General features: G+C 37.3%; 1 protein-coding gene across 1 annotated transcript; it reads left to right on the plus strand.

Annotated features, from left to right (window-relative positions):
- Positions 1-11797: 11797 nt before the first annotated feature.
- LOC141298932 (olfactory receptor 1M1-like) lies at positions 11798-12796 on the plus strand. Its single transcript, XM_073829229.1, has one exon. The coding sequence runs from the start codon at positions 11798-11800 to the stop codon at positions 12794-12796; it is 999 nt and encodes a 332-aa protein (XP_073685330.1).
- The last annotated feature ends 1645 nt before the right edge of the window (positions 12797-14441 follow it).

Raw genomic sequence — 14441 nt, forward strand, 5'->3', positions numbered from 1 at the left:
AAATGAAAATAAATCACCTGGTATAACAAAATGTCTGTAGAACAGATCTATGGCCAAAAAAAAAAAAAAAAGTAAAATATGCTGTTTGCAGGCATCGGCTTTTGATTTCAAATTCATCATTAATAAAGTGCACCGTCAAACTCAAGTAAGGCTCAGATGTTCTGCTTGACCACATATCTTAGTATTTCATGTCTTTTAACTCCAACTCGACACTGGCTTTGCATTTGGAATACATTTCAGAGATGGTGACTCTTGAAAATTAACTTTGTGATGGCAGTTGGTATATCAAGAGTCTGTATAATTTTTTGGGGAGCTAGCTTTACTGACGACATTTGTGGGCATCATATCTTTGCATAAATTATATGTGACTGTGTCGGTAATTTGTTTGTGCCTTTTTGAACTTTTTTCATATGGTGAGCAGCTCGCAAAAATATCTGTAATACTGATTTTTGATCACCTGGTTCCGAACGTGTTTGGGTGTACTTTTCTCCGTGTCCACAGATTTTTTTGCCATGCATAAGCCATAGACCTCAGGTGTTGAAATAGGTTTGTTGTGTTAGCCTGTTTCGCTGCAACGACAGACTGACAGGTCTGACAAATTACCTGGCTCTGTGATACATCAGCTTTCCTGTATCCAAAGTAATCCCACACCACAGATGTTGACTTTTTTTTAAGCACCAAGTCCTCCTGTGCTGAACTCATCATCCCTGTTTCTGCAGCCTATTTGTCGTTAAACTCAGTCTCCTGTTCTCGCACTCTGTTTAGGCACCCTGCGTAGTGATTGGTTCAAATAGCATACTGCTACTGCATGTTCACATCGCGATTTTGATACGATTTCAATTAATCACACAGCCCTACTCCGTACTAAAGCAATCATATGTTTAGCTTGTATTAAACTAAAATCTATGAGCTTCATTTTGCTTGCATTTACTGACACATTTTCAGGATATATATGCAATAAACACAGCTTTGATTCCATATGAATATTTTCTCCAGTCATTTCACAGACCACACCGAGAACCTCCTTCCAGAACATAATAATAATAATAATTAATAATAAAAACAATGCAGCTCTCTAAACTTCCACATACAATGAAACAATGTACCAAAAGAAAAAGTCTTTTTTCCATTTTCCATACTGAAAGATATGATTGGGAGCCTTCCTTTAGTCCAGCCAGTAATGTCTTATAAAACAAGGATACCATTCCTGATTTCCATCCATGATTTAAAGTAATTTTTTTCTAATATAGAGAGTTGTGGTTCCAAATAGGTTTTAATTCTGAAATATATATAACTTCTAATTTGAAGGTATTTTAAAAAAATTTTTTTGTGGAAGATTATATTTTATAACTAGCTGCTGGAAGGTCATGAGTGTACCTCCTTCATATAAGTTTTTTTTACCATACATAATCCTTTCATCTGCCAGTTTTTAAACCCCTTGTAATTTCTTCCAGGATTAAAATAGTTATTGCCCCATATTGGTTAGAAGAGGGGAAGGGATATTGTCTCCTCCAAAAAGGAATGGGCCTCATGCCAAACTGATATTACTGGTATTTCTAAGAAATTGATTAAGGGTGGACTTTTTAAGTATTTTAACTTTCGCAGAGTATATATATGATTGTAAGTGGAGTAGCAATTCTTCTTTTTCAATATCAACCCAGGATGGGTGGTCTGTGGAGAAGTAAAACATAGCTGTTCGAAGCTGTGCCACCCATAGTATAGTTTTATGTTTGCCACTTGAAGCCTGACCTTGATTATTTAACAAAATGAATTCAATATATAAATATGACAAAAAGCTATATAAAACCAGCACACAGCACTCAGTACAATGCCATACAACAGCTTCTGCATATAAACCATCCTATTAAATAACACTGACATACCAGACATTATTTAAATGACAAAAATGCAGGATGCATTTTTAACGCACAACCATATTTAAAATTTTAAACAAAAACACAAAGTTCTCCACACACTGTTAAAAATATTAACTTGATTAACTTTAACCTATTACATGCAGTGTGGATTTATGTGTAGTTTTACACATTACTGTGTTTGCCTGGTAACCAATGGAAGAATTCACGTCTCACCATTTAGTTTAAGCTAACAGACAGACAGCTCGCACTGCGAGAGCATGAGTCTTGCCCTGCTTTGCTCGCAGATCAGTTTGCTTCTTGCTCTACTGTTTCTCCTCTCCTAGCTGCCTCGGAAGAAGAAATGGTGTCCCGCATGCTTCACTCTCCCCACAGCACTTTGATCTGCCAGTGTTTAATAAACATGAGGATCAGTGCACCTCTTCTTCAAAGAGCAGTTTTATCTTTTTAGGTGAATTGGAGGAGAATGTTTTCACTGATGACTCCATACAGTGTCAGATTCAGAGGATTGGGCATGCTCCAGAGAGGACCCTGGCACCCTATTCCCCAATGAGTTAAATCTTAGTTGAGTAGCTGCCTGCAGCAACTTAGACAAATGATACCCACTGGGCCGTCATCGAAGAACCTTCCGCCAGAGACCTGTTTTTCCTGGAAGTTCACATTGAACTTACCAAGGTGTGGAATGCCTCCTCTTCTTCATGGTGTTCGTCCACTCTTCTAATTCAGCTGCTTTCACCTTGATGGCGCTGAAGAAAAGGGACATCTGGAGGAGCCCAGGCCCAGTAGGAATATTTCAGCTCAGGCAGGGCTTATTCAATGGCTGGCCAGGCTGGCTCAGTGCTTCACACAATGGTGGTGCTTCAGGTGTTTCAAGCCAAACTCCTCCATGGATTGATGTTTTTAAAGAGCACAGCAACTGACCTGCCTCTTGGCACTACTAAGGCTATTGCGCAGGCAATTGATGGTACTTTACCACCTTTGGCTGGATTTGAAGGAGATCAAGGACGCAGACAAAGTTGCATCCCTCGACTTCCCTATCTCACCTACACTGAAAACCCTAATAAGTTGACTGGACTAAAGTGATTGAGTAAACTCGTTGCCTCAATTTAATTGAGTAATGGAGTCTCCCAAAACTTGCATATTTAAGTTTATTTAACTTTACGGTTTTGTAGACTACACTTAAATCGTTCAGTTCAATAAACTTAGTACTTATTCAATGTACTTAAACAATTATGTTCAAATGTACTTATATATTTAAGTTAACTCAACATGGAAAGTAACAATTTTCTTATTTTTGACTGCATTCTTAGTGCACACACCGAACTGAAATAAAACAATGAACAGCATAATTAATCTTTGATTTTTTTTATTGACAAGATGTCAAAATATTAATGAAAATACAGTATAAAATGTTTAACTAGTGCAGTACATCAATTGTACAACTCTATGCACATGTGACCCTGGACCACAAAACCAGTAATAAGGTTAAATTTTACAAAACTGAAATGTGTACATCATATGAAAGCTCAATAAATAAGTTATTTAATGTATGTATGGTTTGTTATGATAGGACAATACTTGGCCGAGATACATCTATTTGAAAATCAGGAATCTGAGGGTACAAAAAAAATCAAAATACTGAGAAAAGCACCTTTAAAGTTGTCCAAATTAAGCTCTTAACAATGCATATTACTAATCAAAAATTACATTTTGATATATTTACAGTAGGAATTTTACAAAAAATCTTCATGGAACTTGATCTTTACTTAAATTCCTAATGATTTTTGGCATAAAAGAAAAAACAACAATTTTGACCCATACAATGTTTTTTGGCTATTGTTACAAATATACCCCAGCGACGGTTTTGTGGTCCAGGTCACATATATATTTCACTCAAGTATCAAGTATTTATTTTAATGTTAACATTGCATTTGACTATTTAAGCTTTGTGTAAACATAGCAAACTAAAATAAAACATACTCAGCATATTGTGTATTTCACCAAAATTACATCAAAAACAATACTGTAGTGGAAATATTACTGTCACAACCACACTACAGAGGTGTAACAATATCCCAAATTAACTACGACACATCAGTTGTAGAACTCTGCATTTAACAATTAACATTCTTTATAAAATGGATAATGGAGTAAATTAAGGGGGGGGGGGACTCAAAACAAAGAATGTTAAAGTATCACAGTGACGTTTCTTAAGCAAAAAGTTGGTTTGCCAGAGACTGCACTCTTGGCTTGAGAGCATTCTGTCCCATTGACATTAGTACACGCCAGATGAAATCAAACTTGTTGGTGAATGATCTTGGTTAATTCAGGTGTAGTAGGTATATCAGACCGAAGAGAAGTCAGATTGCCTGTGGGAGGTCCTGCACTTTGTCCATCACCACTTGGCCTTCAAGAATTATTCCAATTGAAGAAGTCAAATGCAAGGAGTTGGAAGACTGAAGATCAGTGTCCTCCAATAGGATCCCCACTGGCACATCAAGGATAGTGTTGTGATGATCAGATACCTAGTGAAAAAAAGAGGTATAAATATAGTATTGTGATCAGAAATCCAAGGTTTATCATCAATGCATGTTTAACAGAATGCCTGCTAAATTTTTATTTTATTTTAAAAACACTAATTCTAATCCAACATGGATATTTTCTTAAACAAACTGATACAAACCCCCTGGAGCCTTGTTTGGCAGTTTAATGATGGATGGATGGATGGAATTTTTTGAGATTCAAAATTTCATCCCCCATTCACTGTCATTAAAAAGCTTGGAAGAACCAGGATAAATTTTATTATAACTCTGATTGGATGGCTTGAGGGTCAGTAAACCATGGGGTAATAATTTTTGGGTGAACTATCCCTTTTAAGAACAGATTTACTTACTAAACATGACTGGAAGAAAGAAGAATCATCATCTCCGAGCATGATAGGCAGTCCCCGAAGAACAAGGGTTCGGACCTCAGTTGGCTGGGCTGACTTTAAAACATGAAATTCTATTAAAGCCAACAAACTCACTATCAATCTATTTTAAGCATTGTTATGAGAATATGTGATTTAAATTAAATATTAGATTATCATACATAACAGATTACTGATATGAGAAAATAAATAAATTACATTGTTAAAGTAAATACTTCTAAAGGGATAGTTCCCCCAAAAATTAATTCTGTCATTTACTCAACCTAAATTTGTTTCAAACCAAGCTGTTTTGATGCACCACTTACATGTACATACTAAAAATAAATACTAAGGAAGTCAGTGCTGCACCAAAATAGTTTGATTACAAATATTCCTTCAAAATATCTTCCTTTGGTTTCAGCAAAACAAAGAAATTGATACAGGTTTGGAACAACTGCGGGTGAGGAAATGATGAGAGGATTTCCGTTTTTGGTTTCCATCCTTCAAGTTATGTTAAATAAGACAAATAATTACTGACCTTTATTTGCTGCAAAGAGTTCAACGAGTGCTGACCAGGAGACCCCCTTTTGGTTTTACAAAGGTCCATGAACTCTGAACTGTGTCTGTCCAGGTTTTTCTAGAAGTCCTGCTTTAGATTTTTGCCTATAATACTGTTGAACTCCACGTATGCAAACCTGGGGGGAAACAAGGTCAGGTCACTAATCACATTAGCTTCCACACAGAAATGCTTTACAGGCTAATAAATAATTAGTAAATAATGAAGAGGGTAAGAATTGGTGTTCTTTATCATGTTAAAGGAATAGACCACTAAAAAAAAGAAAGAAAATTGTTGTAAAACACATGCTGAACAAAAATGCTTGCAGAGTAAAAAAAAACACAATACTTACATTTCCACATGTCATTGTCTAATGTAACCTGTAACAGAAAAGTTGAAAGTAATAAATTTAACAAAGTCAGTAAAAAAAATTACTCTATAATTAAGATTGTAGTCTTACAGCATTATCCAAAAATAAACCTAAATGTGCATACTTTACAAATGCTCTGTACAAGTCAAAACTGTCGACTTTTCATTCATGCCTTGATAACATTATGCACAATATATATTGTTAATTAATGGCAACACTGACAAAATTGGCCGGAAAAAAACTAACGTTAACTCACATGGTCTAACTTTAAGCAGTAACTGTTCTCTGCCATGTTCTTTCTCTCAAAGAAAAACGATTAGGCGACTTCATAAAATATGTACACCCTTCTAGTAAAATAAGAAATAAGTTGTAATTTCCTTAATCATACCATCCCAAAATCATTAAGAAAGTATTGTTGCTTAATGGCAAGGTAAGGTGTGGGGGAAACGTTAATTGATCTCAGAAGTGGCTGCCATGTTCTTTCCCACAGAAATATACGATTACACTACGATTAAGTGAATTAACTAACATGTTTCAGTATTACAAATCAAATAAAGACTAACGTTAATTTGATATCTCAGTTATCACACCATCTCAAATCCATGTAAGTTAACGTTACTTGATGGATAACGTTACGCTGTCAAAGTTTGACCATGGCTGTGTTGTCTTTTATTATAGAAACGTACCACAAGGATTTAAATAAGCATATTTCACACAAAATCATCACTTTATATTTACATTTACATAATTTACTTACCGGACATAGAAGAAAAGCATCCTTCAAACTTGGTGTCAGCAACAAAACAGACGACGGCAAAATTAGTCAAGGACCAATCAGTTCTCTTGTTGCTAGGCGGAACTCCTTGCATGGCCAATCACATTAAATAAAGAACTGCGATGTGTGTGCATGTAAGCGCGGGCCATTTTCAAACTATAATAATGTGTCAGATTTCCGATAAAGCACTTTCGCTATTAGTTGTTGTAATGTGATTTTGCGTTCACTGTAGAGTTTAACTAGTTTACTATACGGATTACAGAAAGATTGGCGTACTTTGTGCTGTTAATATTTGGTTTCAAGCGTAAAAAGAAAATTCTTGCAAACACTTATTTTTACCATAATGCACGCACCACAGCTGAATGTGGATGTGGGGCATCGTATGATTTGCACGCCTCTCCGAAGGGAGTAGAAGCTCCTCAGCTTTGCTTAAAAGCATTAAAATCAAACTGTGCAACCCAGTGTCACAAAAAATAAAATAAATAAATAAAAATAAGTAGCCCAAATGTGTTCCCATTATGGTGAATAATTGTAACTGAAGCCATTTGTTTTCTGATTTAAAAAAGAGAAAAGACCTTGCACATGGTATTAGAATTTTACAATCAAAAACACTACATTTGTGAAAATGACCTTTTGAAAATGTTTTTTTTTTCTTCTAAGGATTAATCATGATTTTGAGCTCACAACACTTGAAATCTTAAGTTTATGCATTTTGATGGTAAATAAGTTAAATTAACTCACATTTTTAAGTGACAGGACCAAAATGCAAAATTGTAAGTAATGTTTAGTCAACATTACTTGATTGTTTAAGTAAAGACAACATTAGGGTTTACAGTGTATGTGGTTATGCGGATTTTACAGCTGCTATTTTCTCATTTCCAAGAAAGATGACAGGCTCAGGCCCATCCTTGATCTCAAGCATCTGAGCTGAGCGCTGATGAATTGCCTGTTCAGGATGCTGACCTTGACACATCTTCACGCAGATATGCCCCAGGGCCTTGTTTTTATCTGTGGATTTAAAAGACGCTTACTTTCACATCTAGATAACCCCTCATCACAGACCGTTCTTGAGAGTTGCATTCAGGGGGGTGGCTTATCATATCATATATCATATCATATCATATCATATCATATCATATACAGTATTGCCATTCAGACTGTCTCTGGCCCCATGCACTTTACAAAGTGATGGGACTCTGCATTATGAATTATCTCAACAATTGGCTTGTGTTAGTTTACCCCACGGGTCCTAACGGCCCCACATAATTGCCTGTTGAGATCAGGGGAGTGAGATTTACCTGCGCAGCACCTACAGCTGGCCTCTGTTACACTCACCCTCCTAAACCTCACTCCCATCCTGGGTTCTAACCTCCCCACCTCGTTTTTGTTCCAAGTGGGACTCGAACCCAGGTCGCCTGCATGGCCTGCATGCAGTAATGAATTCGGCCAAGGAATATTCAGGATACACTGGAACGCTCTCTGACAATTCAGCGGTTAGCAGCATCATTCAGATTCGGGACTTCAGAAACCTTCCTGACAGGCTTAGTAGGGCAACACATCCTACAATGATGTTGGTAGCCTTTATAAATCACCAAGGTGGTGTCAGGTTGTGCTCTCTTTACAAGATGGCAAGACGCCTCCTCCAATGGGCACATTCCAACCTACTTCCATTGAGGGCAGTTTATGTGCTGCGCAGAAAAATCCAAGGAGTGGACATGCTGTCCGGGTGCAATCTAGCTCCAGGGGAAAGGAGACTACACCCCCAAACAGTTCCAATGATTTGGTCTCACTTCAGGAGGACAGAGGTGGACCTCTTTGCCTTAAAAAGACAACTTTCACTGCCCAATTAATTTCTCGAATGGCCCAGTGCTTGCCTGTATGCCTTTGCCTGTCTCACCTGTATTGCCCTGCTTCCACAGGACATCAGACTGGTCAGGGAAGGTAGGTGCTCGGCCCTCCTAGTGGCCTCATTTTGGAAGAATCATATGTGGTTCCCCAAGTTAATTCAGCTCTTTGGCCAGTCCCATTAAGGACGAACCTCTTCTCTCAAGCGAGAGGCATGAATTAGCATCCCTGGCCAGAGATGTGTAGCCTTCATGTTTAGCCCCTCAGCAAGAGCCTTTACAGCTCCCCACGAGAGTGACTAACATCATCTTAGGCTAGAGCCCTGTCTACGAGATGCCTCTATGCCCTATACATGGCAGCCATTGTGGCAAATCATGAAACAACCTTGTTGTTAAGTTCCTGCCTTGTCCTCATACTGTGGGACTTGGGACTTATCCACAGTCCTTAGTGCCCTATGAAACACTCTCTTTGAGCTGCTCCAATCAGCCAACTTTCAGCCCGTCGATTAAGATCACCTACTTTTGGTCAAACAAGTGGGTGATCTACAAGCACTGTCAGTCAGTCCTCAAACCAAGACATGGCTATGTGCCTAAAATGCTCTCCTCGCCCTTTTAGCTCTTTCTAACCCAAGGGATGAGCAGGATCCCAATTCACTCTGCCCAGTTCGGGCTCTTGGAGTGTATGTTAAGCGCTCTAGCCACTTTCGGCACTCAGAGCAGCTCTTTGTATGCTTCAGAGGCTGTTCTAAAGGACTGCCAGTCACGAAGAAGAGACTCACTGGATAGTTGACACTCTAGCTCTGGCTTACAGTGTCATATTGGAGTGAGAGCCCATTCCACTAGGGCAGGACTGGGCAACTTTGGTTCTGGAAGGCCACTGTCCTGCAGAGTTTAGCTCAAATCCTAATCAAACAGGTAGGTTGGAGCTAAACTCTGCAGGACAGTGGCCCTCCAAGACTGAAGTTGTTCAGACCTGCACTCATTCTGCACTTTCTTAAAGCATAGCATCCATTGATGCAATGGGAGAGACAAAGGTATTCTCCGGGGAACCGCGTGTTCCCTGAGATAAGGGGACATGTGTTGTGCACACTGCCGTGCTACAGTGAAGAAAACAATTATTTGATCCTCTGCTGATTTTGTACGTTTACCCACTGACAAAGAAATGTTTAGTCTATAATTTTAATGGTAGGTTTATTTGAACAGTGAGAGACAGGATATCAAAAAAAAAAAAAAAAAAAATTATAAATTGATTTGCATTTTAATGAGTGAAATAAGTATTTGACCCCTTCCCAAAACATGACTTAGTACTTGGTGGCAAAACCCTTATTGGCAATCACAGAGGTCAGACATTTCTTGTAGTTGGCCACCAGGTTTGCACATATCTCAGTAGGGATTTTGTCCTACTCCTCTTTGCAGATCCTCTCCAAGTCATTAAGGTTTTGAGGCTGATGTTTGGACAATTTGCAACTTAAGCTTCCTCCAAAGATTTTCTATGGGATTAAGATCTAGAGAGGTCTGGCTAGGCCACTTTAGGACCTTAATGAGCTTCTTTTTGAGCCACTCCTTTGTTGCCTCGGCCGTGTGTTTTGGGTCATGGTTATGCTGGAATACTCATTCACGACCCATTGTACATGGCCCTGTCTATTGTCCCTTTGATGCGGTGCAGTTGTCCTGTCATTCCCAAAGCATAATGTTTCCACCTCCATGCTTGACGGTGGGGATGGTGTTCTTGGGGTCATAGGCAGCATTCCTTCTCCTCTAAACACAGCAAGTTGAGTTTGGTCTCATCTGACCACAACACTTTTACCCAGTTCTCCTCTGAATCATTCAGATGTTCACTGGCAAATTTCAGATGGGCCTGTACATGTGCTTTCTTGAGAAGGGGGACCTTGCGGGCGCTGCATTCTCATTATCATTGAAAATCCATGGGGTGAGATCTTGCATCGAGCTCCAGACCGAGTTGGATTGACAGTTATGTTGTGTTTTTTCCATTTGCGAATAATCACACCAACTGTTGTCACCTTCTCACCAAGCTGCTTGGCGATGATCTTGTAGCCCATTCCAGCCTTGTGCAGGTCTACAATCTTGTCTCTGACATCCCTGGACAGCACTTTGGTCTTGGCCATGGTGGAGAGTTTGGAATCTGGTTGATTGCTTTTGTGAACAGGTGTCTATTATACAGGTAACAAATTGAGATTAGAAGCACTTCCTTTAAGAGAGTGCTCCTAATCTCAGTTTGTTACCTGTATAAAAGACACATGGGAGCCAGAAATCTTGCTGACTGATAGGGGATCAAATACTTATTTCACTCATTAAAATGCCAATCAATTGGATTTTTAGTTGTTATTCTCTCTCTCATTGTTCAAATAAACCTACCATTGAAATTATAGACTGATCATTTCTTTGTCAGTGGATACAAAATCAGCAGGGGATCAGATATTTTTTTTTCCTCACTGTAAATGGCTGCATGTTAGCCAACGACCATATAGCAGTTGGCCCACTCCTTTTGGCGACCTGGAGCGCCATTTGTTTGTTCCTATAACATCTCTTAATGCAACGCTTGTTCCCTTATCTCAGGGAACCAAGGTTACATAAGTAAGCTGAGTGTTTGAACTAATGGTAGAAAAGAGCTACAAAGTTTACCAAAGATGCTTGTGTAAGAATATTTGATAGGTACAGGATCTTAATTTGTTTTTGGCACAAGCACGTGATATATATTATGAAGTCCACAGCTTTGTGTAATGGCTTAGGTATCTGGCTCAAAGGAGCGACCCAAGTCCAGTTTTTGCTGCATTCGAGATGAGTTTGGATGTGAGAACATTTGAGTTGAAATGTCCCACTTCCAGCCTCAATGATTTCTAAACAATCACACGTCATGTTTACATGTTGTCCACATAATGTCGCCATGACACAACAACAAAAGAATTTTATGTTTTTGTGTCAATTATAGCAAAAACAGAAAACAATCAACTGTTCGAAGTATAGTTTATGAATTAATAGGGTCCATATTTATCCTTTGCCATTATATGTTGTGACAACTTAAAATGGGCTTACTTTAATTCACCCATAATTAACATGGTACCATTAGTTTGATGGCTAACAGAGATTCTCTGTGGACAGTAGCACTGCTGATTTTTCCATGCTTGAGAATAAAACTCAAGAGAATAATCTAACTATATATTTGTCTGATGGCTGGTAAATTAATGAGATGGTTCTAGTTTGGAGAAGGTAGAGTATAATCCATGTGTTTCCTCTGTTTCTCTCTAAAGATTTTAATCAAAAGATTTTCGTTTGACTATTAGTTCAGTAAGATTAGATTATAAGAACATTATAAGAACATTCAAACATGTTTGTCCATAAACACACTGTGACTGAAAATTTAATAATAATTTGAATATTCTGTGTTATTAGATGCTTTTTTCTAACTTTTTTTAATCACAGGTGACACAAAATATCGGACAACAGGTATCATGAGCTCCATGCAGTCAAACTCCTCTGCAAATGCAACCTTTGTTCGTCCTGCAACATTTTTCATCAATGGTTTTTTTAATGTCCCACATGCAAAATATTACTATGTGTTCTTGTCTTTGGTGTATGTTGTGACTGTTTTAGGGAATTCTTTTATCATGTGTGTCATTTATTCAGCCCGCAGGCTTCACACAGCCAAATACATTGCTGTTTTTCATCTGGCCCTTTCTGATCTGTGTGGAAGCACAGCTTTGATTCCAAAAGTCATGGAAACATTTTTATTCGAGCATCAGGACATTTCATATGAAGCATGTTTGACATATATGTTTTTTGTATATCATTTCATGAACATGCAATCTTTGACACTAATTGTCTTGGCTTATGACAGACTGGTTGCTATTTGTCTTCCTCTACGGTATCATGCCATTGTAACCAAACCAGCCATGTTTATGATCATGGGGGTGATATGGATTTTTTCTGTGACATTTTTTTCTATACTTGTATGTTCTGTGAATAGACTTTCTTTTTGTGGATCTAATGTGCTCGATAGTTATTTTTGTGATTATGGCCCTATCTATAGAATAGCTTGTAATGATAATTCTGTAAATATTTTGTTGGGTAAAATTTGCTATAGTCTCCTGATTTTTGCACCACTGATATTGATCTTCATTTCATATTTCTGCATTTCTGTGGTTCTGTTTAAGATTCCCCATGGTATTGACCGGATCAAAGCCATAAAAACCTGCTCCTCACATCTCATGTTGGTGGCAATTTTTTATATACCAATTTTAAGCAATAATATTGCATCGATAATAACACCCTTGCATCCAAATGCTCGGATAATTAACAATTCCCTGACACAGACAATACCACCTATGCTGAATCCCATCATATACACTCTAAAGACAGAGGACGTCATGCAATCTATAAAAGAACTGTACAAACGACGCAAGGTGAACACAACCACAGAAAGAAGAGTGAAAAACAGCAGGAGCATTTAAAAATAATAATTAGTTCTTATAGGCTGTGAGCAAGTTTGATTTTATTTGTAGTTGTAACAAAAATTGTGTTGTAAACAGGCCAAATATGTTTAAAATCTTTGGGCCAAAAATAGTAAAGCTGATTTGTGATTCCTTACTTTTTTTTTTAAACAACAATTTCAGTGAACTAGTCATTTTTGAATGCAGTATTCACCTTTCTATTTAATTATTGTAGGTTAACAGTATATCTTTCGAATTACATTTGTTTTCATCATAACATATATTTTTTTAATTATGATTAGCTGAATAATTATTAACCTTTCCTGTTCCTATATGAATTGTCAATTGTGTATATGTATTATCTTTATTTTGTGCAGTCACTAATTCTTACCATTCTGTTTTAAATGTCACATAGGTGTTACATTATATGTGTCACAGACCAAATAAGCATGTGGTTCATTGAAGTAAATTCATTAAAAGTAGTCTATAAATGATACCTTCTTCATTTAACAAAATTAATGCAGTATACAAATATGATAAACAGCTACAGTATGAAATCCCTGCACACAATATTCAATACAATGCATTACAACTGCTTTTACATATAAATCATTAAATATCACAATGACAATTCTATGCACAACCTAATGGTTTTTGTGAAGAGATTATTAAAGAAAAATGCTAAAGGTTCTTCATGATAGACTAACAAGGTGTAATACACCTTTACTTTTCATCCTACTACATCCAGTGTCAATGTATATGTAGTTTTTGCTTTGGTCAGACTGACTTGGTCTTGATAAAAACGTCTCTTAAATATGATCATTGTTGATCAAATGATGATGTACCTGGTTACATCAGCTTGTAACGCATGATTTAAGCCAGGGGTCATCAAACTTGATCCTGGAGGGCCGGAGTCCTGCAGAGTTTAGCTCCAACTTGCCTCAACACACCTGCCTAGAAGTTTCAAGTATACCTATCAAGACCTTGATAAGCTGGTTCAGGTGTGTTTGATCAGGGTTGGAGCTAAATTCTGTAGGACACCGGCCCTCCAGGACTGAGTGTGGTGACCCCTGATTTAAGCCAAGAAAGACACTCACACTCATCTAATGTGAATTAAGTGCTTTTCCATTTTATTCCAAATGGTTCTGAACAGAATCAGTCAGTACCAGCAACACTGTTTGGTAGGACTACAATATCAAACAGGCTGCAATGACCACATAAGTAGTAGAGGTTGTCTAATTTCAAAAAAGCAACCATTTCAAATAAGAAAGAAATTGCAGTAATTAGGCCTTACAAGGATTAACAGTCATTTTTATAATGATAACTTGGTAACACTTTACAATACGTGTGCACACATGTGCATTAATTTATGTTTAATTAATGCACTGATAATCACAAGTTAATGAAGAACTAAACAATTTATTAATGATTACTACATCAGCAACTAATGAACATTCTATATGATTCATAGATTAAGTAATAAATAAATTGTTATTAATTAAGTGTGTCATAATGTATTAATTCCCTAATAACCAATTTTATTAACTAATAGTGTAAATTCATGTGTTAATTAGCAAAATGGGTTCAAGTCATGCATTTAAACTTCCAGTTGTCTGCTTTAATTAATCATTAGCTATAACTATATTACTTAACAATTAGTTAATAT

The sequence above is a fragment of the Garra rufa genome, chromosome 23, assembly GCF_049309525.1.
Source record: "Garra rufa chromosome 23, GarRuf1.0, whole genome shotgun sequence".
Classification (NCBI taxonomy): Eukaryota; Metazoa; Chordata; class Actinopteri; order Cypriniformes; family Cyprinidae; genus Garra; species Garra rufa.